Source organism: Salminus brasiliensis, chromosome 18 (assembly GCF_030463535.1).
Source record: "Salminus brasiliensis chromosome 18, fSalBra1.hap2, whole genome shotgun sequence".
Taxonomy (NCBI): domain Eukaryota; kingdom Metazoa; phylum Chordata; class Actinopteri; order Characiformes; family Bryconidae; genus Salminus; species Salminus brasiliensis.
This window is the reverse complement of record NC_132895.1, coordinates 14,057,706-14,084,187: the sequence shown is the minus strand read 5'-3', so window position 1 is coordinate 14,084,187 and position 26,482 is coordinate 14,057,706. Positions and strand designations below refer to the sequence as shown.

Below are 26,482 nucleotides of genomic sequence, written 5' to 3'. Positions count from 1 at the left end.
TTTAAAGTGTGGTGTGCTGGGTTAGCTAGCTGTGCTCTGTTTCACGTGCTAATGTTGTTATCTTAAATTTAGATGAATATATGACCACCTTTAGTCCCCTCACAGCCCAAAGAGTTAGCTATAGCTCATCGCGCTATTTATCGACCTATGACTAACCAGATCTAATCTAATCTAAGTGAATGTAGCTAGCTGTAGATAAGGCTGCTGTATAAGAGGGGTGTGTGGACAGTATGGAGATCTCCTCTGATGAAGCTGAAGACTGGTTCATGGAGTCCTTACACATGTAAGTCCGCCACTGAGCACTGACACAGCTGCTGGCTGAGTGTATAGCTGGATATATTCAGGTCTATACACTTATATACACTGTTTACCAGTATATCTTCAGACACTGTTGCTGTCCAGTTCCTGTTCTCCTTCATACATCAGACCATCCCTGTTAACTGCCTTTAATACATTTGATATTATTGCATGTTCATATTTATTCATTTTGGTACTTTATTATATCCTGTGGCTTCTGTCTGTTTGTACGTATGTGTGTATGTATTTATTCATGCACTGTTATGTCTTGTGTGTTGTGTATGTCTCTTCTGCCTTGCAGGTACAAAGACTTACATGTGTTTCAGCTTGAGCATCCAACAAAAGTAATCGAGTGGACAAGTGAAAAAAGTAAAGTAGTTTTGCTCTTTATAGAGATCTCAGTGGCAGGGAACACTGTACTTGAATGGTCCATTGTAGATTTCCCGTAGATGCTCATCTGACTTTCAACTAACATTCAAATGAATGTCTCTATAAATGAAACTGAAGTTAAATGAATATGATTTTCTATTTAATGTTTTATATATTTAACACTGGCCTTACACTTTTAAGGTTAAAGATCTGGGTTAAGGTAAGGGTTAGGATATAAGGCTGATTCATGGGTAAGGTTAGGGTTAGGTGCAGGGTGTTGATTGAATGTCAGGTGAGCATCTATGGGGCTTCTGTAATGGACCATCCAAGAAAAGTGATTCCCAGTTGCTAAGACTAGTCCCACACAGTCTTTGTGTATTATTCTCATAGGATTGGTTAATGAAAAATGCCAGTATCTTTAAAAAAAACAAAAAAACAAACAAAAAACTCAAATGTAGTCCATCAGCAAAAGCATGTCTCCTGTGTTACATAGATGTCTATTATATCAATCTTGTAGCGCCAGTGGAAAACTAAAGGACAAACTCCACATGTCCTGATTGACTAAATGTTTTTAAAGACAAAAGAACATTTTTATTATTTCTCATTGAACCAATTATTTAGAGTTTCCGATTACAGTGTCCTTTTACCATGTACAGTACAACAAATGATTTTATTGTCTTTCTCTAACTTGCATGTAGATCTAGGCAGAGTAAGAAAACTGATGCTTTTTAACAAATCTAGGCGCCCATTAATAAAAAAATGTTTTCCTCAACCTTCAATCATTTTAATTGAATATTATGGTAATTACATGTGATAAAACAATTTTATATCCAGTGCATAAGAATAAATAATCAGATGCAGTCAAAAGGAAATTGATGCTGTGTGGCTGTGTTGCAGGTATATGTGTAGCAGGTTACTCCTCACCCAAGAATGAAATATTGGAGCTCCTATTGCCTTTAAAGCTGTATGCCGGTGGTAAACAGGTGAAGCAGCTAATGGACACCTCCCTACATCAGTAATTCTCAGCTCTGGTGCTAAAATACCCCTGCTCTGCACATTTCTGCACATTTCCCCTGCTACTACACACCTACTTCTTAGGAAGGTCTTGATAACACTGTACAGTCAAATTTGCAGACCAGTGTCAAGTTTGGGAACTCTGGGTATTATTGTTCTACATTGCATACAGTCACCACACCTCAACAATTTTAAGTACTATTATTAAAGCTGTAAACTGAACACATGTCTTTGATCTAATGTCATTTTCTCTTGTATCATTTTTAAAGGGCCTGTGTCCAGAGCGGGACTTTAAAGTAGAGCGTGGAGGATTCTCAGATGAGCCGGTTGCGTGTCTAAAACATATCTTTGGGAAAAGGTACTGCTTAGCATTAACGCTCTCTTCAAATTACCATGTTTTAATTTACTTTTTAAAAAATTATTTAAATTTAATGAATATTCTTGCAGTCTGTGTTTGTTGCAGGTCTATTTTAGATAATAGTAATTCAGAGTAAATACCATAAAACTGTTAGTTTTAGCATTATTTTAGTTTCTGAATTTCATGATTAGTGGGCTTTGAATCCTGAATTGAACCTTTTTAAAAACAACCCTCACGTGTCTGTAACAGTTCTTCGGTAAATGTTTGTAAGAGTTTTCATAGTGAAGTAATCTCATTCTATAGCTTAGCATGTCTCCTATTTATTAAAAACACTAGTTTATTGTTTATTTAGCTTCAGTCCTCCATATTAACATGCATAACAGTGCTGCTTCAGTGTTGTATATCTGAACCTGTACAATGTCGGGTCATGTTGAAAGGATGCCGGTGGTTTGTGTACTTTTCTTAAAACACAACATCACACACTTGAAGCGGCACTATGGAGAATTGGTATTGCTTCCTCTTGGGCTCCCTCTACAGTCAGAAAGTGTACATCATGCTTTGAGCTACCACTAAAGGACATACTTTTTTGGACGAGCTGAGAGATACGGAAATGTCACTGAAAGTGAAAGAAGCATCTGGACTAAGGCGCTAAAGTAATACAACAGGATTTCACACAAATATGACAGCTTTATGCAGTTCTCATGAGTTGTCCTGCCCGCGTCACCAAATTTACATATTGCGGTTAGCAGCATGCCGAGCCCAGAGTAGCAAACTATTCTCCCTATTATCAAGTTGGGAAAATTTTAAAGCTGTTTTAAGGTAAAAATACCACTGTGTTGCCTAAGAAGTTAGGAAGGTGAAATGGTACATTACTAATCTTATGACAATATGAAAATCTTATAAAAAGTAAAAATACTGAATGCATATTTTCAGTTCATTAATTACTATACTGATTTGTCTTCTTTTGATGACAGGTGTCTTGTGTCTAGTGGCTGTAACAGTTCCAAACTCCAAGTTTGGGACATTGGAATAGATGATACTGGTAACTATTATATAGTTTCTATAGTTTTGTAAAATGAATTTCTCTTCACTGACCCCTGTGTCTTGTCAGTCTTGCCTTTTAGTTCTCTTACAGAGTAATTTAGTTTTCAATTCAAGACTCTTAACAAGTTCTTTTCCTTTCCATGGCCAAGACATTATTAGGAGGACTGGAGTTATAAACCTAAGTGACACATCAGCTAAAAGCAGAAAAATAGCTTCAGGATTGACAGAAGATCCTTGTGTTCTACATGGATTTCAGATCAGTGATGTTCAGCTGACTGAGTTAGCTTCAGGGAAAGTGCTTTATGCAGTAGGTAATGACCAAATGTCTTTCATTTTATTTCTCTTTAACTTGTTCTTTTCTTTGTAAGTATCAAACCTCTGAACTGAAATTATTTCCTTGACAATAGGAACAGATTCAGTGGATGCAGTGAGTGGTCTGCAGTTTGTCAATGCAAGTGCATTTGTCGTTTGCACAAATAATGGCACTTTGTACGTGGGAGACACAAGGGAGCCAAAGGTCGAGCGCTACGCTCTCCAGGAGCGTATGAGTGGATCGCATTGGACTTTTGGATTAAGAACAGGCCAGCCTCAGTCAGATACAGCCTCTTGCACTGTCTCAAGGCTCTCCTCCTCTGGTCAGGTGCTGGTGTCTGATCTCCGCAAAATGAGCAGTCCAGTCAGACAGGCTCAGCTTAACCTCCAGCACAGTGTTGCCAGCAGTGACTTTCTGACTGTGACATGGGCTCCTGCTTTGGACAACTGTCTAGCTGTCTCAGGTAAGAGGTGTTTAGGCTTTAATTCTGTAGGTAGTAGGTTTGGGGATTGACGTTCAAAACAAACTGACAGAATTACTTTAGTTTTAAGAACCTCAGGGCTGGTCTGTAACATGCACTTATGATTGTCATTAGTCCATTTATGGATTATTAATTAATCTATTAATGACAGGCCTGGGCTAGATGGGTATAAAGCAGTGGAAGTTTATTTTCTGGAATGATTGTGTTTGGGATGAGTTGAGCTGGAGATGAAGAAGGATGGTGATCATCCAGCAATGAAATTCTCAGCAATTTCCCAAAATGTACTAGAAAATCTTTCCTGGACAGTAGAGACAGTTACTCCAATATATATATATATATATAAATATACACACACACACACACACTTGATTTGGGAAGAAACCGCAGAAGAAAAAGCAGGTGCCAATACTTTTGTCCATATAGTGTAAGATTGAACCATGTTAAACACCACCCAGCCTTCACAGGTTGAGACACTTTGAGGTCGTTTAAATTAAATAATGTTTTCCTTTTAAGGTTTTGATGGAACAGTTCTTGTGTTTGACACAACAAGTTGGTCCACTGAGTCGAAGACCCCTGAGCCCATATTTGTGCATCGCGGCCACAACTTGTCATGTGAGACTGAGGCCGAGACTGATGGTCCCCCACTTAAGGTTACTGCTCATGCGTGGCACCCATGGCGACCAAGAACTCTTCTCTCAGCGGCTTCAGATGGATCAATGCATGTTTGGGATTGGGTAGACAAAAGTAATGAGCAGATTTGATTTCACATTTATTAAAAGCACTTCAGCTTTTACAAAATTGTAGTTGAAATGTGTAGAAAAAAAAGGTTCTAGTACATTTTTTATAGTTGGAGAGCTGCGAAAGGCATCTGATTTTTTTTGTAAAACAACATTACCTAGACATTGTATTTGACATTTACAGATAACTGAATGCAACAAAGAATTCTGTTGAATATATATTTTGATTACTTACTGCGATGCTTATTTAGTGTTTTGGTGGGATATATTTAACATTTTTAAGAACATTTTGTTACTTTACATATATATAAGAATATTTAGTGCTCAAATGGTATAACCAGAGGCTTTTATAATATGACAAACAAAACATTTTGCTGTCATGCAATCTCCAATATGATAACTTTTCAGGATAAACAAAAACAACTTTGTAACTTTTATGAAAGTCAATGTGAAATAATCTTAATTTCAAAGCATTTTGGAGCATTCGTATTGGTCCCCTCATTATGGAATTTTAACACAATGTAAATGGCAACGAGAATTTGCTTGACAGTTATTGATAGTAAAAGTAAAATAAACAAAATGCAGATTTTTTAAAGAGTTTTCAAAACATTACACAGAAGAAATGGCATGCTATTACAGTGTCTGGTGTACAAACACAGATTTTAAAGAGACTTAAACAAGAGATTAATATGTGCTATAAACCCCGGAATGCTAGTGATGATCTCAAAAGGAAAAATATACATGAAAAGGTAAACCTTTGAATATTGTGACAAGAGTGTACAACACAACTTTGGTAAGTAACGTCCTAGATACTTGATTGAGTAAATGTACTAATAAATCACACAGAAGTAAATTACGTGAATGATAGATACTTATTTGTATGTATAATGAAATGAAATGTATACATTTACTTAATGTAGGTTTAACTCTTGAAAATAATGTTATACATATATACAAGTTTAGTTGTTAATTATAGCGGTTAAATAGTTAAATATAGCCAGTTAAATATAGCCACATGCTCAGCAGTCGGGCACATAGTGTCTCTCCCTTATAACCAATGCTGGTGGAGAAAAGCTGTTTATAAGCCACTGTATTTCAACGCTGCTTGTGTTGGACTGCAATAAAAATAGTAAAACAATGTGTAATTTCACATTTATCAGTGAAAAAAACAACAGAAACATCTATAAATATCTACAGCAACAGCATTTATCCTGATTACTAACACTAGTTTTAAAAGAAAACTCCAGAAATGATATTCTTTCCACCTCACTTTTCTCCCCACATTCCATGAGGCAAGCAAATGTCTCCTCACACTGGGTCAGATCAGAATAGCCACTGTGACCCTCACAGATGACCTTTACATTTTCCCAACCAGAGGTTTCCAAAGGGGTCCTGTTCAAATAAAGTGCAAGATTCTTCCTATGCTTTTTGTGAGATGGATGGGAATAGAGCAGCCAGGTGCTTTTGTGAGATGTTGAGGAGCTGCTTTCCTCTTTGGCAGGTTCAGGATTGTGAAAGCTTAAGACACTACCTTGACAACCGGAGTCAGTCTCCACTAGGCACTTTGACAGTCCATTTATATCAAAAGCTATTTCACTGCTATTTCCACTCCAAGCCTCTACTCTGTGGTCTCCTGGGGTTCGGGCATTGCAGTACAGCTTACTCTTACCTTCCTGGTCAATCAGCTCTGCCATCTGACACTCGTTGGACTGAGTTTGAATTTTTCCTCCCTTTTTCCATGTCTCGCCATCATTATCACTGTAGAAAGCTAAGGCATGGGATGTGGTAATGCATTGGCAATTCTTAGTACCAGGCTTCTTATCAATGTAATAGGCATAAGCTGGAATGATTAGTCGTCCGTTCTTCATTTGAATACCATGTCCAGGGCCAACACCAAATGTAGCCCAATTGCCATACTCCTCTCCAATTACACTTTCTGTCAAGTCTGTTGTTTCTTCCCAAGTCTCCCCCTGGTCTCTGCTGATGGTGCAACACAAACGAGTTTGGTTCTTACCGCTGCAGCGCTGGTCATGCTCCGTGACATGATCATACACACAGATGAAGAACAAGAAGAGTGTATTGGATTTGTAGACCGGGCATGGATTCATGCTGCGGTAATGTGGCAGGATTGCTTTGTTGAGCTCCTGTACAGGAGACCACTAAAAAAATGTCAAGAGTAATGCAACAATTTGAGCATGAATCTGAATATATCATTTAAATCATAAATCAAAGATCATCGCTAGAATGTTATGTTTGTTCCGCTGCACACATTACCTTAACTGAACATCCTTTCTTCAGTCCTTTCCTCATAACCAAAACGTCTGCATCTTTGTCATTTGGTGACCTCCGTTTCTCAGCAAAAGCAAGGAAAGTCTTGCTTTCGCTGATGTAAATCAGTGCTGGGATTCTGTAAGTAATCTTACCCTCCTTCTTGAATAATACAGTTTGTGGTTTAAGGTGAAGATTCAGGGAGGGCTGTGATGATGTGTTTGCCATCCTGTATATTAAGCAGAGCAGAAAATAATTAGGCTAATAAGATGTGTGACTGTCAGTATTCCAGTTCTCAGACAGAGTGCAACCTCTGTTCCATCCAAAACTCACTACAGACATTGCACTTAACCCATCTTTGGCAGGAAATACACACACACTCTAAAGAAAAGTTAGGTTCCTTGCTCAAGGGCACTTCAGCCATGAATGTTGAGGCAGAAAGGGGATCGAACTAATGACCAAGCTCTTTTTTTTCTAACCTTTAGGCCACACCAACCCTCTAAAGTGGGGGTTGTGGGAGAAATATGACAAATATGTAGAAGTATGTTTCAGAGTTATTGCTAAGCTGTGCATGATTAAGCCGTTTTGCGAATCAGAGGTCAATGTGTTCTGTTCAGCTTATGTTGTTCTTTATTCTTGGACATCTGGGTCTTGTGACATACTGAGACACAGGCTCGCCTCCCTATCTCCAGATAGCCCTATGTTTTGTCCTCACTCACACATTGGTGACCTTGCATCACCCAAACTTGGAAGCAGCTTCCTGCTGTTACCAAGCAACATGACTTGAACTCAGGGCATTTTACACACACACACACACAAATAGCTATCCAGTTGGTATAAATATCCATTCAGGGGGGAGCACTCCTATATTCTATACTCTTTGCATGTTGTAAACCTGCTTTTCCTTTAATAAATTATTTTCTATTATTTCTCAACCGACAGTCCAGACTGAGTTTGTCATATTTCCCTGACAGGTTTGAACCTGTGACCTTGGTGTTATTAGCACGAGCACAAGTACAGCAGTTTCAGTGTAGTCTACCAGACTATTATAGATTCAATTATAGAGTTTTGAAATTAAATAAATTAACTTCAAAAATCCCCATCAAAGCTCTAGGCATTGCAGAGGCATCAGTAGGAGGCCCAACCTGTTCAGCTCATTTATTTATTACTTCTGGGGAACACATTTTTAATAATAGAGACATATACCTGAACTCCTTAAGCCCTGTATGGAGGCCCACACTTCAGCGTTCACCTTCATAACTCCAGTACTCTCATAATTATCAGTGTGAAAGACCCTAAAATAGAAACTTGTGGGGTTCCACAAAACATGCTTAACTGTTATTCATGTAATTCATAATAGGTTCTGCATTTGGATAAAAAAGGAATAATAAACATAGGGTTCAAAAGGTTAAAACTTGATCACCTTGCTGCCCAAACAATGACTTTTCTGAAGATGAAGAGCTTGATTTCCTCATAAAATAGTGCGCAAGACCTAGACCTCTAATATAGGACCTGTCAGCACTTGAAAAAAGTCCAAGTCTATAAGCTATAATAGATACTCATTGAAACTTTTAAACTTGTAGGACTTTGCTGGAAAAACAACAAAAACTTCATTTCCTACCTTTTGATGTGTTCTGCTGCTGGTCTTTTCTTTTATATGAGCTCTGTTGAGATCATAGCTCTTAGTCTATGGTCAGCATGCTCGTGAATGAGGGAAAGATCACACAGAGAGCTGTCCACCTTGAATAGAAGAGCTTTATTGCGTTGTTCTGCAGAAAACGGAGACTACATAACATACAGAGATGCTGGGTGTAGTCTGAAGGACACTTCAGGCTACATTGTTTATATTCACAAAGCAGGGCGTCGTCTAGTCCTAACTTGGCTTCTTCTTCCTGTGTTTTGCGTGTTCTGATTGGTGCCTTTGTCGGCTGCATTTTATGTCTGCATTTTATATTTTCACAAACTCTTCTGCTAATCTAATTACTTTGAACTACATGTACGCCCTGGGCTGTGGTTCCTCTTTTCGTGAGCAAGTTTCAACTGCCATGTGCTGATCCAGTTACACCCAACATGTACATTTTGTTATCTTCCTTATATAGCATTTCTTAGAATATACGCTGTTCTGCTTGTCTGGTTTCAGGGTTATATTGAGCAAGCAAGTTCCCTCTAGTCTCATGATTCAAACCCATAACTATAATTATAATCTCACAGCTCTCAGGTTTGTATTCCAAACAGAAGTGCCGTTGTAAAGCAACTAAATCAGAAAATACAAATAAAGAGTCCTAGCAACCACCTAGTGATCTTAACTTTTAGCTGAGCGCACAAACATGTCTACACGCCGATTTATACCCACTCAGCATAAAACACTTCCCCAACACACGCCCAGGTGCAGTGACAGCCTGTTGACCATGCAGAAAAATCAGAACACAATCATTAAGATATTATACAAATACGTCTAACTATATCTGGTGTTTGTAATAATAAACTTTATCAGTATAATGAGACTAGATTAGTTAAAGCACACTTATTTTTACATTTCAGTGTTTTTATAACAGAGCTACCATAGAATTAGTATTCAGCAAAAGCTAGGTGGGGACCGTTAGTTTAACACAGAAAACAGGAGTGTACTTTTGCAAAAAACAAACAAACAAACAAACAAAAAAAAAAACTGACCACCATGTGATTTTTATTTTGTGCTTTGTTTTCAGTTTATGTGAAAGGGTTGTTCCCTTGTTTTCATCAGAGATAAATTGTCTTTTACGAAAACAAAATGTGCTTTTTCTGGATATTGTGGATATCATCAGTGCTACAGAAACACTGACCAACTAGACTGTTTAATTGGATGGAGTGGAATAAAAGTCAATATGTATGGTGTAGTATCTAAATACTTTTTTTTTATCCACCACCGCAATTTGTCTATGTTAAAATATTGTGTGTTACAATGTGTTATATTCATATTATAATACACCATATTTGCCACCTTTATTTAGTACTATTTTAATACAGCAAATATTAAAATACACCCCTCCTATGATTAGTATTATTATTGCTTATTTGTTTTGTTTCTTATTTTAAAACACTAATTTAGCTTTGTTGTCTTTATTGGCCTTACTTTATCACTGCATTATTTGCAGTATGCATTATTATTTCTTTAATATTACTACTGATTTGAGAAACAGTAATAGACTGAAAGCAGTCTCCTTCAAGGAGACTGTAGTACTTACTAGGGCCATTGCCCACCTGGAACACAGGCCACTGACAAAAGTCCTCCACCACTCCTGGTCGGGGTGTAGTCTGTCTCCTTGATGTCTGCCAGGTGTTTCTTGGCCGGCCTCTCCTTCGCTTCCCTTGGGAATTTCATGTGAGTGCCTGCCTGGTAATGCGTAACTTTGGTTTGCAAAGAGTTTGCCAAATCCATCCCCATCACCTTCTCTTGATTTCTCGCTCGGCAGGTAGCTGGTGGGTCTTCTGCCAGAGATCGGTGTTACTGATCTTGTCTGGCCAGCAGATGCAGAGGATTCTTCTCAGGCAGCTGTTTTTTTCTCAGGGTGGTCTTGTTAGTTCTCTAGGTCTCTGCCTTATAAAGACTGCCTTCACATCAGTTAAACAGTTAAACAGACCTGACATTTATGTATGTTGTCAGATGTTTTTGAGCTGCAGGAAAGCTGATCTGGCCTAGTCACTTCTTGCTCTGACAGCAGCATCAGTATTAGTAAACAGATTGTAGTGCTGGTTAGAAAAAAACTGGTCTTTTTAGATGTAGGTATTATAATATTAATTAAATATGATCTGTTTTAACAACACCGTGATGGTCACAGTCACACTCAAAAGAGACGTCTAACTGCTCTTTCACACTCATCGCTGCAGAATGCTAAAGCATTGGGCCTCACAATTAGTACGGTAGAATCATCTCAAAAAGCTGTCATGATAGGAAAAGAGTGACAATACATCAGTTTGGACAGACAATATTTATTATGTTTTTGATTCTCATGGTGTTTAGAGTACACCAATTTGGTATATTAAATGTTACACATGCTTAAACAGTGCTTTTACAGTACCAGTTTACCAGGTTTACAGAACTAGATGATTAATATAGTGAAATATGCCTGCAGGGCCTGAGCGAGGCCTAAGAGAGAAATTGGCATGAGAAAACAGAACTCATCTATCTATGCTCTGCCCACAAATATTTTCTTTTGATGCAGCTGTTAGAGCTTAGATTCACTATACAACGTGTTTGAAATGTTACACTACCAAGCTGGACTGTGTTTTAGGCAGTGTCAAAACTCGGCAGCTTAAAACAATGAATTTCCTTGAAAATAATCAATGACATATAAAATAAATGAATAAAAATTAACAAATAAGTTCACACACATACTAAATGTATATTAGTTCTGCACTGGGCACCCCAAGAGATCATGCATGAAGATCATGCATTACAATTATTTTTTTGTAGTTTAGAATCTGAATTAGATTTTTTTTTGTTCAATCTAGCAACAGTTGCTACAAAAATTATATGAATACTAATATAATCCTGCATTTGTGGGCGGAGCACAAACTGTTGCTAAAAGTATGAATTAACAATTCTTTGTAGCCACACAGATCAGCCATAATGTTAACACTACAGGCTGTAGTCCATCTGTTTCTCTGCATACTTTGTCAGCCAACTTTCACCCTGTACTTCAATGATCAGGACCACCACAGAGTGCTGGGTCATTTTCAACACTGCAGTGACTCTGACATGGTGGTGGCATGTTAATATGTGTGTGTGTGCGGATAGGAATGGATCAGACACAGCAGTGCTGCTGGAGTGTCAATGCTGGATGAAGAATAGTCCACAAACCAGAAATATCCAGCCAGCAGCATCCTGTGGGCAGCATCCTGTGGGCAGCATCCTGTGGGCAATGATGAAGAACTAGAGGATGACCAACACTAACTGTGCAGCAACAGAGGATCTTCTGTCTCTGACTTTCCATCTAGAAGGTGGAACGACTAGGTAGGAGTATCTAATAGAGTAGACAGCTGCTCTATGGTGGTCCTGTGGGTCCTGACCATTGAGGACCAGGGTGATAGGAGGCTAACAAAGTATGCAGAGAAACAGATGGACTCTGTAAACTACAAAGTGCTCCTATATGGTAAGTGGAGCTGAAACAATTAGTGTAGAAACAAGGGATTAATGTTATGACTCTTCATATTTGGAAAAATCTTATATCTGATTGATCAGGTCACAGAGAGTAAACTCCACAAAGGCTATTCCTTCAAGCTCACTCTTTCTCCACATTCCATGAGGCAAGCAAAGCGCTCTGGTTCTCCACACTGAGTGAGATCGGAGTACCCGCTGGGGCCATGATGGATGATCCATGGCTGGCTCCAACCAGAGTCGCTAAAGGGAAACTTGTTCAGATATACTCCAAGAGCTTTCCTCGTACTTCTGTTTGCTGGATGGGAATAAATGAGCCAAGTTTTTGCGTCTGATGTCGTGTGGTTCTTTTCTTCCTCTTTGGCAAGCTGAGCTGGAGCAAAGCTCAACACACTGCCCTGGCAGCCACGGTGGGGTTCTACTAGCTTCTTAGCAAAGTGAGGTTGATTAAAAACATCTCCACTGTTCTTACTCAAAGCCTCTATTCTATGGCCTTGGGTGCTTCGTGCGTTGCAGTACAGGTAACTCTTATTCTCTGTGTCGATGATCTCTGCCATTTCACACTCGCAGGAGTTAACATCTACTCGTTCTCCCATCTGCCACGTGTTTCCACGGTCATCACTATAGAACGCTAAAGCATGGGACTGCACTTTAAGTGGACAACAAAAGGGAAAACATCTGTAATGAATGTAATAGACATAAGCTGGAATGATAAGTCTCCCACTCCTCATCTGAATGCCATGCCCAGGTCCGACAGCAAATGAGATTCCTTCTCATAGACAGGGCATGGATTCATTGTGCGATGTTCTGGTAAGGACGCTGTGGTGAGCTCCTGAGCAGGTGACCACTAAAAGAAATTAAAATTCTGTTAAAAGCAGCAGCAGTTTCATGAGGTCAATGAGTAAACCAAAGCAATCAGTTTTTTACTATAAGACTATTTTTCTTACCTTTTACTTATTTACAAATGGGTGGTCTGCAATGTCTATTTATTTATTTATTTATTTATTTATTAAATAGGGATGTCTCAAACTATTTTTTTGTTGCCTTCCAATCCAAATACCGTAATGCTGACCATCGGCAGACACCAATCCGATCCAATTCAATCTTTGTGTTCATGCAAATATTACACCCCACAACTTAGATAAGACATGCTGTTAATTACCACTAGTAAAATCCCATTCCTGTATTTTTAGTGTAAAATAGTTTATATAATTTGATATTGTAAATTCATTTGCTTGGTTTGGTAGAAACTTGTTTTTGAAACTTTTAAATAGTGTGTTTAATACCAGTCTATAATCCAGTATATATACCCATGACTGACCTTTAAAATGCTATACACATAATATGTGTATATATATATATATATATATATATATATATATAACGTGTGTATATACAGTGCCCTCCATAATTATTGGCACCCCTGGTTAAGATGTGTTCTTTAGCTTCTAATAAATTGAGTTTTTTTCTAAATAATATAGGACCATGATTGAAAAAAAAAAAATCCAACCTTTAACTCAAGTGAATTTAGTCAGTAGGAAAAAAATCCCACATTAAGAAATAATTGTTTAACATCAAATCATGTGTGCCACAATTATTGGCACCCCTGATGTTAATACTTTGTACAACCCCCTTTTGCCAACAAAACAGCACCTAATCTTCTCTTATAATGTTTAACAAGATGGGAGAATACAGATAGAGGGATCTTTGACCATTCCTCTTTGCACAATCTCTCTAAATCATCCAGCGACCTGGGTCCTCTCATCTGCACTCTCCTCTTCAGCTCACCCCACAGGTTTTCAATGGGGTTGAGGTCTGGGGACTGAGATGGCCATGGGAGGAGCTTGATTCTGTGTGTGGTGAACCATTTCTGTGTAGATTTGGTCATATGTTTTGGGGCATTATCTTGCTGAAAGACCCAGTGACGACCCATCTTCAGCTTTTGGGCAGAAGCCACCAGATTTTGTTTTAAAATGTCCTGGTATTTCAAAGCATTCATGATGCCATGCACCCTAACAAGGTTCCCAGGGCCTTTGGAAGAGAAACAGGCCCACAGCATCACTGATCCTCCCCCATATTTCACAGTGGGCATGAGGTGCTTTCTGCATACTCAGCTCGTGTTACGCCAGACCCACTTAGAGCATTTGTTGCCAAAAAGCTCTATCTCAGTTTCATCTGACCAAAGCACATGATCCCAGTTCCAGTAGTTCCAGTAGTACAAGTTCCAGTACTGCTTAGCAAACTCCAAACGTTTGCATTTATGATTGTGAGTGAGAAAAGGTTTTTTCCATGCATGCCTCCCAAACAGCTTGTTGGCATGCAGATAGCGCCTGATGGTTGTTTTGGAGACTTTGTGACCCCAAGAAGCTACCATTTGTTGCAATTCTGTAACAGTGAGCTTTGGAGACCTTTTTATTTCTCTTATCATCCTCCTCACTGTGCGTGGTGGCAAATTAAAGTGCGTCCTCGTCCAGGCTTGTTTACCACTGTTCCAGTTGTTTTAAACTTCTTAATAATTCCTCTGACAGTAGATATGGACAGGTGTAGGTGAGTGGCTATTTTCTTGTAGCCATTGCCTGACTTGTAGAGGTCAACACACATCTGCCTTACTTGAATGGTATGTTCCTTTGTCTTTCCCATGTTGAAGAGAAATGGCCTCTGTGTCACGTCATATTTATACCCCAGGGAAACAGGAAGTTGTGAATTACTAATTAAATGTTCCTACATACTCTGATCAACTTTGTAAACTACTGTAGAATTGACAGAAATACTTTAATTACATTTATTTCCTAAGAAATGTTAGGGGTGCCAATAATTGTGGAACAGGTGATTTTTTGAAGAATAATTATTTCTTAGTCAGGGATTTTTTTTTTTCCCTTAAAATTCACTTGAGTTAAAGGTTAGATTTTACTCTTTTTTCCTTTGTGGTCCTATATTATTTAGAATATATATATATATATATATATATATATATATAAAACTATATAAAAAAAACTAATAAAAAAAGCATATTTTGGCGGTAGTGTGGTAATTTAAATTTAACTTGGTAATGTTACCGCACTTACCAGTTCAAATAAAGCTATTTTGTGTTTTTACCTAAATGAAGTCACAAATTAACAATGGTCAGGGTAGTTTTGGAGTTCCTCACTGCGGCAGGCGGCAGCTGAGAATTATGTCTGTTGTTGGGGCCTACATGACGCCAGAGTGCACAAAACCAAGTATTGGAAGAAGATTGAGCTTTAAAAGCAGTTACCCAATCTATTAAAAATCTAGATGTATAGATTAAATATGATTAAATACGATTAAATACATTCTGAAATGCTGATCCATCATCACATAATCTTCTGATCACAAAGCCAAAAGCATATACTTATTGCAGCATCACCTGGAAAGATCCATTCTGGTGGGTTCCTCGCCTCATTACCAGAATCTCTGCATCGGAGTCTTGTGGTGTGCGACGCTTCTCAGCAAACGCGAGGAAGGTCTGACCATCACTGATGTAGATCAGAGCTGGGATTCTGTAGGTCGTAACGCTTGGCTCTTGTTGAAATAATGTTGTTCTCTTAGGTTCTTCTTGTACTTGTGAGCAGTCTGTAGACGCTCTGTTGTCCATAGCTGAAACTAAGGCTGTGATAATAAAAGACTGTGAGAATTCTGCACCTGGAACTTTTTCCTGACTCTCTTGACTTTCTTGAAACCCATGAAAAGTGATCGAAATTTTATTCATGAGCTATTCCAAAAAAGTGATAAAGTATCTGGTTTCCATGACAGCCATTGACACCTCAACAGTTTGTAAACTACAAAGGTTTCATGGTCAATGTAAAGCAGAACCTCTGGCTAATGAATAATCCAATCCATTTATGAAAGCCAAAGAGTGATACAGTGTATACACTAAAGGGTTCCTGAATTCCTAAAGTGTTTAAACTATCACTGCATGCTCAACCAGTTGGGCAGTGTGAAGCTAAAGTGCTGTAATTTGACCAGTCGACATGACACTTACTAATCAACAACATATATTTAGACTTTTTAAACGGGACAGAAATAAGACTGTTTGGTTTTTAGTGGCACCAGAAGACATAGAATTCACTATTATGAGGGGGAAATCACAAGAGAAAGATGTATTTTTTTGGTAAAATTCTGCATTTCTCAGAATACTGGACAAAGCTTTTCACTCTAAAGCAGTTTAAAGAAGGACAGTGGTGCCTTCGATTATACCCGGATCCTATACTTTGTCATTTGGTGACCTCCGTTTCTTAGCAAACGTAAGGAAAGTCTTGCTTTCGTTAAAGTAGATCGGTGCTGGGATTCTGTAAGTAATCTCCCCCTCCTGCTCGAATAATACAGTTTGTGGTTTAAGGTGAAGATAAGGTAAAGATAACCCATCTTTCGCAGGAAACACACACACACTCTAAAGTAAAGTTAGGTGCCTTGCTCAAGTGCACTTTAGCCATGGATATTGAAGGAGGAAGGGGATCGAACTAATGACCAAGCTCTTTTTTTCTAACCTTTAGGCCACACCAGCCCTATTGCTAAGCTGTGCATGATTAAGCCATTTAGCAAATCAGAGGTCAATGTGTTCTGTTCAGCTTATGTTGTTCTTTATTCTTGGACATCTGGGTCTTGTGACATACTGAGACACAGGCTCAGTTGTAAACTTGCTTTTCCTTTAATAAATTATTTTCAATTATTTCTCAACCGGCAGTCCAGAATGAATTTGTCATATTTCCCCTACAGGATTGAACCTGTGACCTTGGTGTTATTAGCACAGGTTTTCAGACTACTAGAAACAGCAGTTGTGTAGTCTACCAGACTATTATAGATTCAATTATAGAGTTTTTAATTAAATAAACAAACTTCCAAAATCCCCATCAAAGCTCTAGGCCTTGCAGAGGCATCAGTAGGAGGTCCAACCTGTTCAGCTCATTTATTTATTACTTCTGAGGAACACATTTTTAATAAGAGAGACATATACCTGAACTCCTTAAGCCCTGTATGGAGGCCCACACTTCAGTGTTCACCCTCATGACTGCAGTACTCTCATAATTTTCAGTGTAAAAGACCCTAAAATAGAACCTTGTTGGGTTCCACAAAACATGCTTAACTGTTATTGATGTAATTCATAATAGGTTCTGCATTTGAATTAAAAAAAAAAAAAAAAAAAAAACATAAACATAGGGTTCAAAAGGTTAAAACTGTATTATCACCTTCTTGCCCAAACAATGACTTTTCTGAAGATGGGTTAAGATGAAGAGTTTGGTTGAGCTAGATTTAGACCTCTAATAAAGAATCTGTCAGCACTTGAAAAAAGTCTATAATAGATATTCTTTGAAGCTTTTAAACTTGTAGGACCTTGCTGGAAAAACAACAAAAACTTCATTTCCTACCTTTTGATGTGTTCTGCTGCTGGTCTTTTCTTTTATATGAGCTCCCAGGTTCGTATTCCAAACAGAAGGACCTTTGTAAAGCAACTAAATCAGAAAATACAAATAAAGAATCCTAGCAACCACCTAGTGATCTCAACCTTTAGCTGAGTGCACAAACATGTCTACACGCTGATTTATACCCACTCAGCATAAAACACTTCCCCAACACTCGCCCAGGTGCAGTGACAGCCTGTTGACCATGCAGAAAAATTAGAACACAATCATTAAGATATTATACAAATACATCTAAATATATCTGGTGTTTGTAATAATAAACTTTATCAGTATAATGAGACTAGATTAGTTAAAGCACACTTATTTTTACATTTAAGTGCTTTTATAACAGAGCCACCATAAAATTAGTATTTAGCAAAAACTAGGTGGGGACCCTTAGTTTAACACAGAAAACAGGAGTGTACTTTTGCAAAAAACAAACAAACAAACAAAAAAAAAACTGACCACCATGTGATTTTTTATTTTGTGCTTTGTTTTCAGTTTATGTGAAAGGATTGTTCCCTTGTTTTGAGCAACTATTCATCAGAGATAAATTGTCTTTCATGAAAACAAAATGTGCTTTTTCTGAGCATATTGTGGATATCATCAGTGCTACAGGAACACTGACCAACTACACATTTCATTACAAAGACTGTTTAATTGGATGGAGTGGAATACAAGTCAATATGTATGGGATAGTATTTGGATAGACTTTTTTTTAAGTGTTAAAATATTGCAATAAATATTGTGTATCATGAAAATGTGTTAAAATATAATATATTCTTACCATATTGACCACCTCTATTTATACTACTTTTTTAGTACAGCAAATGATAAAATACATCACTCCTATGATAATTATTGTTATTGCTTATTTGTTTTGGGTTTTTTTGTATTGGCCTTACTTTATCTTTAAGCTGCATTATTATTTCTTTAATATTACTACTGATTTGAGAAACAGTAATAGACTGAAAGCAGTCTCCTTCAAGGAGACTGTAGTACTTACTAGGGCCATTGCCCACCTGGAACACAGGTCACTGACAAAAGTCCTCCACCACTCCTGGTCGGGGTGTAGTCTGTCTCCTTGATGTCTGCCATGTGTTTCTAGGCTGGCCTCTCCTTCGCTTCCCTTGGGAATTTCATGTGAGTGCCTGCCTGATAATGCGTAACTTGGTTTGCAAAGAGTTTGCCCAATCCATCCCCATCACCTTCTCTTGATTTCTTGCTCGGCAGGTAGCTGGTGGGTCTTCTGCCAGAGATCGGTGTTACTGACCTTGTCTGGCCAGCGGATGCAGAGGATTCTTCTCAGGCAGCTGCTCATAAAGGTCTTCACCTTTCTCAGGGTGGTCTTGGTAGTTGTCCAGGTCTCTGCCTTATAAAGACTGCCTTCACATCAGTTAAACAGACCTTCTGACATTTGTGTATGTTGTCAGAAGTCTGGACCTCCAGATGTTTTTGAGCTGCAGGAAAGCTGATTTGGCCTAGCCACTTCTTGCTCTGACAGCAGAAAACAAAAACTGGTCTTTTTAGATGTAAGTATTAATATATTAATTGATTAATTAATTTACTCTCCCACAGTCATCGCTGCAGAATGCTAAAGCATTGGGCCTCACAATTAGTATGGTAGAATCATCTCAAATTGAGCTGTCATGATTCACGATTGATGTCAAAGAGTGACAATACATCAGTTTGGACAGACAATATTTATTATGTTTTTGATTCTCATGGTGTTTAATGTACACCAATTTGGTTTATAAAATGTTACACATGCTCAAACAGTGCTTTTACAGTACCAGCTTACCAGGTTTACAGTACTAGATGATTAAAACAATGAATTTCCTTGAAAATAATCAACACATAAAATAAATGAATAAAAACAAATAAATAAGTTCACACACATACTAAATGTATATTAGTTCTGCACTGAGCACCCCAAGAGGTCATGCATGAAGATCATGCATTACAAATTCTTTTGTAGTTCAGAATGTGAAGGAGATTTTTTTTTGTTCAATCTAGCAACAGTTGCTACAAAAATGATACGAATACTAATATAATCCTGCATTTGTGGGCGGAGCAAAAACTGTTGCTGAATGTATGAGTTAACAATTCTTTGTAGCCACACAGATCAGCCATGCTGCTGGAGTGTCAATGCTGGATGAAGAATAGTCCACAAACCAGAAATATCCTGTGGGCAGCATCCTGTGGGCACTGATGAAGAACTAGAGGATGACCAACACTAACTGTGCAGCAACAGAGGATCTTCTGTCTCTGACTTTCCATCTAGAAGGTGGAACGACTAGGTAGGAGTATCTAATAGAGTAGACAGCTGCTCTATGGTGGTCCTGTGGGTCCTGACCATTGAGGAACAGGGTGATAGGAGGCTAACAAAGTATGCAGAGAAACAGATGGACTCTGTAAACTACAAAGTGCTCCTATATGGTAAGTGGAGCTGAAAAAAATGGACAATGAGTGTAGAAACAAGGAGGTAATGTTATGACTTATCAAATTTGGAAAAATCTTATATCTGATTGATCAGGTCACAGAGAGTAAACTCCAAAAAGGCTATTCCTTCAAGCTCACTCCTTTCTCCACATTCCATGAGGCAAGCAAAGCGCTCTGGTTCTCCACACTGAGTGAGATCGGAGTACCCGCTGGGGCCATGATGGATGATCCATGGCTGGCTCCAACCAGAGTCACTAAAGGGAAACTTGTTCAGATATACTCCAAGAGCTTTCCTCGTACTTCTGTTTGCTGGATGGGAATAAATGAGCCAAGTTTTTGCGTCTGATGTCGTGTGGTTCTTTTCTTCCTCTTTGGCAAGCTGAGCTGGAGCAAAGCTCAACACACTGCCCTGGCAGCCACGGTGGGGTTCTACTAGCTTCTGAGCAAAGTGAGGTTGATTAAAAACATCTCCACTGTTCTTACTCAAAGCCTCTATTCTATGGCCTTGGGTGCTTCGTGCGTTGCAGTACAGGTAACTCTTATTCTCTGCGTTGATGATCTCTGCCATTTCACACTCGCAGGAGTTAACATCTACTCGTTCTCCCATCTGCCACGTGCTTCCACGGTCATCACTATAGAACGCTAAAGCATGGGACTGCACTTTAAGTGGAAAACGAAAGGGGAAACATCTGTAATGAATGTAATAGACATAAGCTGGAATGATAAGTCTCCCACTCCTCATCTGAATGCCATGCCCAGGTCCGACAGCAAATGTAGCCCAATTGCCAATCTCATCTCCAATCACGCTTTCTGTTAAGTCTGTCGTTTTGCTCCAATTCTGCCCCTGGTCTTTGCTAGTGATGTAACACAAACGAGCTTTGTTCTTACCAGAGCAAATCTGCTGTTGCTCAGTGGTGGTACCCAACACACAGATGAAGAACAAATAGAGCGTCTGAGATTCCTTCTCATAGACAGGGCATGGATTCATTGTGCGATGTTCTGGTAAGGACGCTGTGGTGAGCTCCTGAGCAGGTGACCACTAAAAGAAATTAAAATTCTTTTAAAAGCAGCAGCAGTTTCATGAGGTCAGTGAGTAAACCAAAGCAATCAGTTATTTACTATAAGACTCTCTTTCTTACCTTTTACTTATTTACAAATGGGTGGTCTGCAATGTCTATTTATTTATTTATTACATAGGGATGTCTCAAACTATTTTTTTTGTTGCCTCCCAATCCAAATACCGTAATCTAAAAATCTGACATTGATTTTGAACCTTGCTTCAACAGAATTATTTTAAAAAACAAACTCATTAAGGAGGCCTGGACAAAAATGATGGTACCCCTGAATATAATGTGACCAAAAGGACATGTTAAATCAAGGCGTGTCCACTAATTAGCATCACAGGTGTCTACACTCTTGTAATCAGTCAGTGGGCCTATATATAGGGCTACAGGTAGTCACTGTGCTGTTTGGTGACATGGTGTGTACCACATTCAACATGGACCAGAGGAAGCGAAGGAAAGAGATTGGAAAGAAAATTATAGTCAAGCATCTTATTGGTAAAGGTTATAAGACCATCTCCAAGCAGCTTGACGTTCCTTTGACTACAGTTGCACATATTATTCAGAAATTTAGGATCCATGGGACTGTAACCAACCTCCCTGGATGTGGCCACAGGAGGAAAATTGATGGCAAATCAAAGAGACGGATAATATGAATGGTAACAAAAGAGCCCGGAAAAACTTCTAAAGAGATTAAAGGTGAACTTCCATCCGTCGTTGTTTGAGCCAAAGTGGACTTCATGGGAGACGACCAAGGAGGACACCATTGTTAAAAACAAATGATAAAAAAGCCAGACAGGAATTTGCCAAACTGCATGTTGACAAGCCCAAAGCTTTTGGGAGAATGTCCTATGGACAGATGGATCTTTTTGCCAAGGCACATCAGCTCTATGTTCACAGATGGAAAAATGAAGAATATCAAGAAAAGAACACTGTCCCTACTGTCCCCCACTGCGGGACTAATAAAGGACTATCTTATCTCTTATCTTATCTTAAACATGGAGGAGGCTCTGTTATATTCTGGGGCTGCTTTGCTGCATCTGGCACAGGGTGTCTTGAATCTGTGCAGGGTACAATGAAATCTCAAGACTATCAAGGGATTCTAGAGAAAAATGTGCTGCCCAGTGTCAGAAAGCTTGGTCTCTGTTGCAGGTCATGGGTCTTGCAACAGGATAATGACCCAAAACACACAGCTAAAAACACCCAATAATGGCTAAAAGGAAAACATTGGCCTATTCTGAAGTGGCCTTCTATGAGCCCTGACCTAAATCCTATTGTGCATCTTTGGAAGGAGCTGAAACATGCCGTCAGGGAAAGGCACCCTTCAAACCTGAGATAACTGTAGCAGTTTGCTCATGAGGAGTGGGCCAAAATACCTGCTGAGAGGTGCAGAAGTCTCATTGACAGTTACAGGAATTGTTTGATTGCAGTGATTGCCTCAAGGTTGTGCAACAAAATATTTAGTTATGGGTACTATAATTTTTGTCCAGGTGTGTTTTATGTTGTATTTAAAAGAATTATATTAAAGCATTGTTCAAAATCAATGTCAGAGTTTTATTTGTTATTTATTTTTCGAATTTCTATTTATTATTACTTTTGTCAGATTCAAGTTATTTCTGTGAACATTGTGAGTTTTTCTTTCATTAACCAAAGGGTACCAACAATTTTGTGTGTGTGTGTGTGTGTGTGTGTGTGTGTGTGTGTGTGTGTGTGTGTGTGTGTGTGGCTGGCTTTAAGCTGAGCTAAAATTAAGTAAGCTGAAGTCTTTCCGTTCTAAACCATACTTTCCATTCTACCTTGCCGCCTGTTGCTGATTTTTGAAAATTACCCTAAACACATTTGTGATCTTATTTTTGGTAAATAAAACAAACAAAAATATAATATTTTGGCTAATAAGTGTGGTAATTTAGCAGCCAAAACAAGGCTTGTAACTATCCATTCCACCTTAAATAGTGCAGAGGTTATTGAACCTGCTGCATCATTTAAGGTGGGGGACACCTACAGCCTAGTTTTGGCTGCTAACTGGTAATGTTACCGCACTTACCACTTCAAATAAAAAGGTCACAAACGAACAATGGTCAGGGTAGTTTTCGAGTTCCTCACTGCAGCAGGCGGCAGCTGAGAATCATGTCTGTTATTGGGGCCTACATGATGCCAGAGTGCACAAAACCAAGTATTGGAAGAAGATTGAGCTTTAAAAGCAGATACCCAATCCATTAAAAATGTCTGGATCGGTCCCGATCCTGAGTCACTGGATTCCATTTGGACATCGCTATTTTAAACACATCTAGATCCATCATCCCATAATCTTCTAATCACAAAGCCAAAAGAACTGACTTTTCCCAAAAGCATATATATCTTGCAGCATCACCTGGAGAGATCCATTCTGGTGGGTTCCTCGCCTCATTACCAGAATCTCTGCATCGCAGTCTCGTGGTGTGCGACGTTTCTCAGCAAACGCAAGGAAGGTCTGACCATCACTGATGTAGATCAGAGCTGGGATTCTGTAGGTCGCACCACTTGGCTCTTGTTGAAATAATGTTGTTCTCTCAGGTTCTTCTTGTACTTGTGAGTAGTCTGTAGACGCCCTGTTGTCCATAGCTGAAACTAAGGCTGTGATAATAAAAGACTGTGAGAATTCTGCACCTGGAACTTTTTCCTGACTCTCTTGACTTTTTTGAAACCCATGAAAAGTGATCGAAATTTTATCCATGAGCTATTCCAAAAAAGTGATAAAGTATCTGGTTTCCATGACAGCCATTGACACCTCAACAGTTTGTAAACTACAAAGGTTTCATGGTCAATGTAAAGCAGAACCTCTGGCTAATGAATAACCCAATCCATTTATGAAAGCCAAAGAGTGATACAGTGTATACACTAAAGGGTTCCTGAATTCCTAAAGTGTTTAAACTATCACTGCATGCTCAACCAGTTGGGCAGTGTGAAGCTAAAGTGCTGTAATTTGACCAGTCGACATGACACTTACTAATCAACAACATATTTAGACTATTTAAACGGGAACTGTTTTTTACAAAAATAAGATTGTTTGGTTTTTAGTGGCACCAGAAGACAGAGGTTCAAAAAAATACAAAATTCACTGTTGAGGGGAGAAAGAGAATTTTTTTGGTAAAATTCTGCATTTCTCAGAATACTGGACAAAGCTTTTCACTCTAAAGCAGGTTAAAGAAGGACAGTGGTGCCTTCGATTATACTCGGATCCTATGCTGCAATTTTAACTTTTAAGATTCATAATTTGTGATTTGTTGATTGTCTTTGGTTTATCTGAAAAGGGTGTTCCCTTATACTGCTGATAGTTAAAAGTAAATATTTCAAAATATCCACACAATTCAGTCTTTGAGATGCAAACAGTCATTCAGAATGGTTTCACATGGAATCCTCCATTCTACATAAAAAAACACTATATGGACAAAAGTATTGGGACACCTGCTCATTCATTGCTATTAATGATATTAATTGCTGTGAGGATTTCATTGCACTCAGTGACAAGAGCATTAGTGAGGTCAGGTAGGTTTAGGTCGCCTAAAACCTTTAATAAACACATTAGTGGAGGATAGGTGGATGCAGGGGGGTTGTGAAGCACGGTTATACCCCCTTATTACAGTATTGTATTATAGTACATACATTTGTGGTTTAAGGTGAAGATTTAGGGAAGGCTGTGATAATGTATGATCAATATTACATAGAAAACTCAGTTTTGGACAGTCAGTAAAGGTACTGTTATTGTGAACATGCACAGAATATATTGTGGACACTGAATGACTTAAATGTTCATGTCAATTATAAAAATCGTTTCGGTTTGCCCTATAGGATCACATGGATCACATGGTTCATACTGTATATGCATAAACACAGCATTACAAATATGAACAGGATTAGCACCACATATTTTAAGTGTTTCAGTAAGACCTGGTGTAACCCAGCTTTTCTCAACTGTAGACTGTGGCTATAAAAACACTACAACTATATTAGCTTCGTTATCTGTACAAGAGATTGACCAGAGCACCAACAAACCCCTCCACGACTAGCTCCAACAGTCATTCCCTGTGTATGATATAAACTCGTCGGTTTTTATCTACCGGTTTTGGCTGCTTTGACGATGCATTCCTTTTTCATCTCGACTCCAGTTACATGACAACACCACTGGGTTGCTCTAGTTGATACTCCAGCTGGCATCCACTCTTCCTGATGACGATTTGGTTAAAAACCTTTATCATTACTGCAGTACTGAACGGAGGAGGGCGTTCGGCATAAATGCGGAAGTTATCGCCCAACTGCATTTTGGGAAATGTAGTCCGCTCAACGCATTTACCACGTTGGTGCGTCAAATAAGCCATCGTTTATTTATATCAACGCAGCGTGTAAATCTACAAATTATTGCTACATGTGGCTCCTTAAGTAGAACTGAGCTTAAACGGCAAAACGCATTACACGTCTTAGACATATTTTATACACTCTACTACATTTCCCAAGATTTCATTTCGTTAAAATAATGTATCTACTTAGCGGTGTACGTATTTAGTGGTAAACGAGCATAAACCTTAAAATATATAAAATATCTGTGAAACAAATGTTCAGAAACGCCTTTAACTGTCATGGTTAGAAAAAAAAAACATGGTTTCATTGCTTCATGACATCTCGGTGAACTTCAGCCACTGTATGGACTGTGGTGGACTCAGTTCCACCAGCAGATCACCTGATTTACTTTAATAAGAGACTGATTAGTTTTAACAAACTGAAACACATATAACACAAAATTATTTAACCTCTTATGCTCAGTTACCTGTAATGTTTCCCCCCACTCAAGTCATTCCTACACCAGACACCAGGGAGCAGAGAACATCTGATTTTATTTTCTTATTTATGTATGCAATTAATTAATTGTATTAAATGCATTAGATATTTAAACATTCAACTATTATTTAAAATGTTGCAGAGGTCTCAAAAACTCAAATATGTATAATAGGTATAATAATAATAATATGTATAATATATGTTCCACTGCCTATAAAGGGCTAACCACTGGACGGTGCCTATACTGGGCTCCGGTGAGATAATCATCACATCCAGTCTAATCGCCGTTTATTCTAATGTCAGTGTTTTTAACTGTGTTTTTATCTGATAATGCTGGTTATAATGAAGACCACAGCGACATAGCTGTGTGGCACCCAGTTCATAAGTAGCCCACTAATTAGTAACAATAAGAATAGGCTCTTATGTCAGGCAGGCAAGTAACAGAACCCACCGCAAGCCTAAAAGATCACGTTGGTGATTCTCTCAGCTGTACTTTATGATTATGAAAGAAAGATAAGTCCCATAAGATAGTCCTTTATTAGTCCCGCAGTGGGGAAAAAACACGTCAATGGTACTGATAAATTCCAAAACATCTATCTTTACAGAAAAATGCAACTTTACAGGAGTTTATTTATGAAAGTCAGTGTATTTTTTTTTCTAGGTAATAATAATAAAAATATATAGATATAATAAATGTATTTATATTTATAATTAATATATATTTATATTTAT

At 38.4% G+C, this 26,482-nt stretch overlaps 3 protein-coding genes and 1 pseudogene across 3 annotated transcripts; 1 reads left to right on the top strand and 3 right to left on the bottom strand.

Annotated features, from left to right (window-relative positions):
- wdr73 (WD repeat domain 73) lies at positions 1 to 7,816 on the top strand. The gene is made up of 8 exons (XM_072661754.1): positions 1 to 283; positions 599 to 666; positions 1,564 to 1,649; positions 1,950 to 2,038; positions 3,013 to 3,080; positions 3,232 to 3,393; positions 3,490 to 3,858; positions 4,390 to 7,816. Exons 1-8 carry the CDS (start codon positions 231 to 233, stop codon positions 4,635 to 4,637), a joined length of 1,143 nt encoding a protein of 380 aa, XP_072517855.1. The 5' UTR covers positions 1 to 230; the 3' UTR covers positions 4,638 to 7,816.
- LOC140539130 (sialidase-3-like) lies at positions 4,590 to 7,157 on the bottom strand. The gene is made up of 2 exons (XM_072661755.1): positions 6,888 to 7,157; positions 4,590 to 6,772 (listed from the first exon to the last, which is right to left on the bottom strand). The coding sequence occupies exons 1-2, from the start codon at positions 7,107 to 7,109 to the stop codon at positions 5,795 to 5,797; spliced, it is 1,200 nt and encodes a 399-aa protein (XP_072517856.1). The 5' UTR covers positions 7,110 to 7,157; the 3' UTR covers positions 4,590 to 5,794.
- A 4,268-nt stretch (positions 7,817 to 12,084) lies between the features above and the next one.
- Positions 12,085 to 15,641, bottom strand: LOC140539302 (sialidase-3-like; annotated as a pseudogene).
- A 3,488-nt stretch (positions 15,642 to 19,129) lies between these two features.
- neu3.1 (sialidase 3 (membrane sialidase), tandem duplicate 1) lies at positions 19,130 to 25,162 on the bottom strand. The gene is made up of 3 exons (XM_072662385.1): positions 25,036 to 25,162; positions 23,310 to 23,551; positions 19,130 to 20,916 (listed from the first exon to the last, which is right to left on the bottom strand). Exons 1-3 carry the CDS (start codon positions 25,130 to 25,132, stop codon positions 19,954 to 19,956), a joined length of 1,302 nt encoding a protein of 433 aa, XP_072518486.1. The 5' UTR covers positions 25,133 to 25,162; the 3' UTR covers positions 19,130 to 19,953.
- Between the last annotated feature and the right edge of the window lie 1,320 nt (positions 25,163 to 26,482).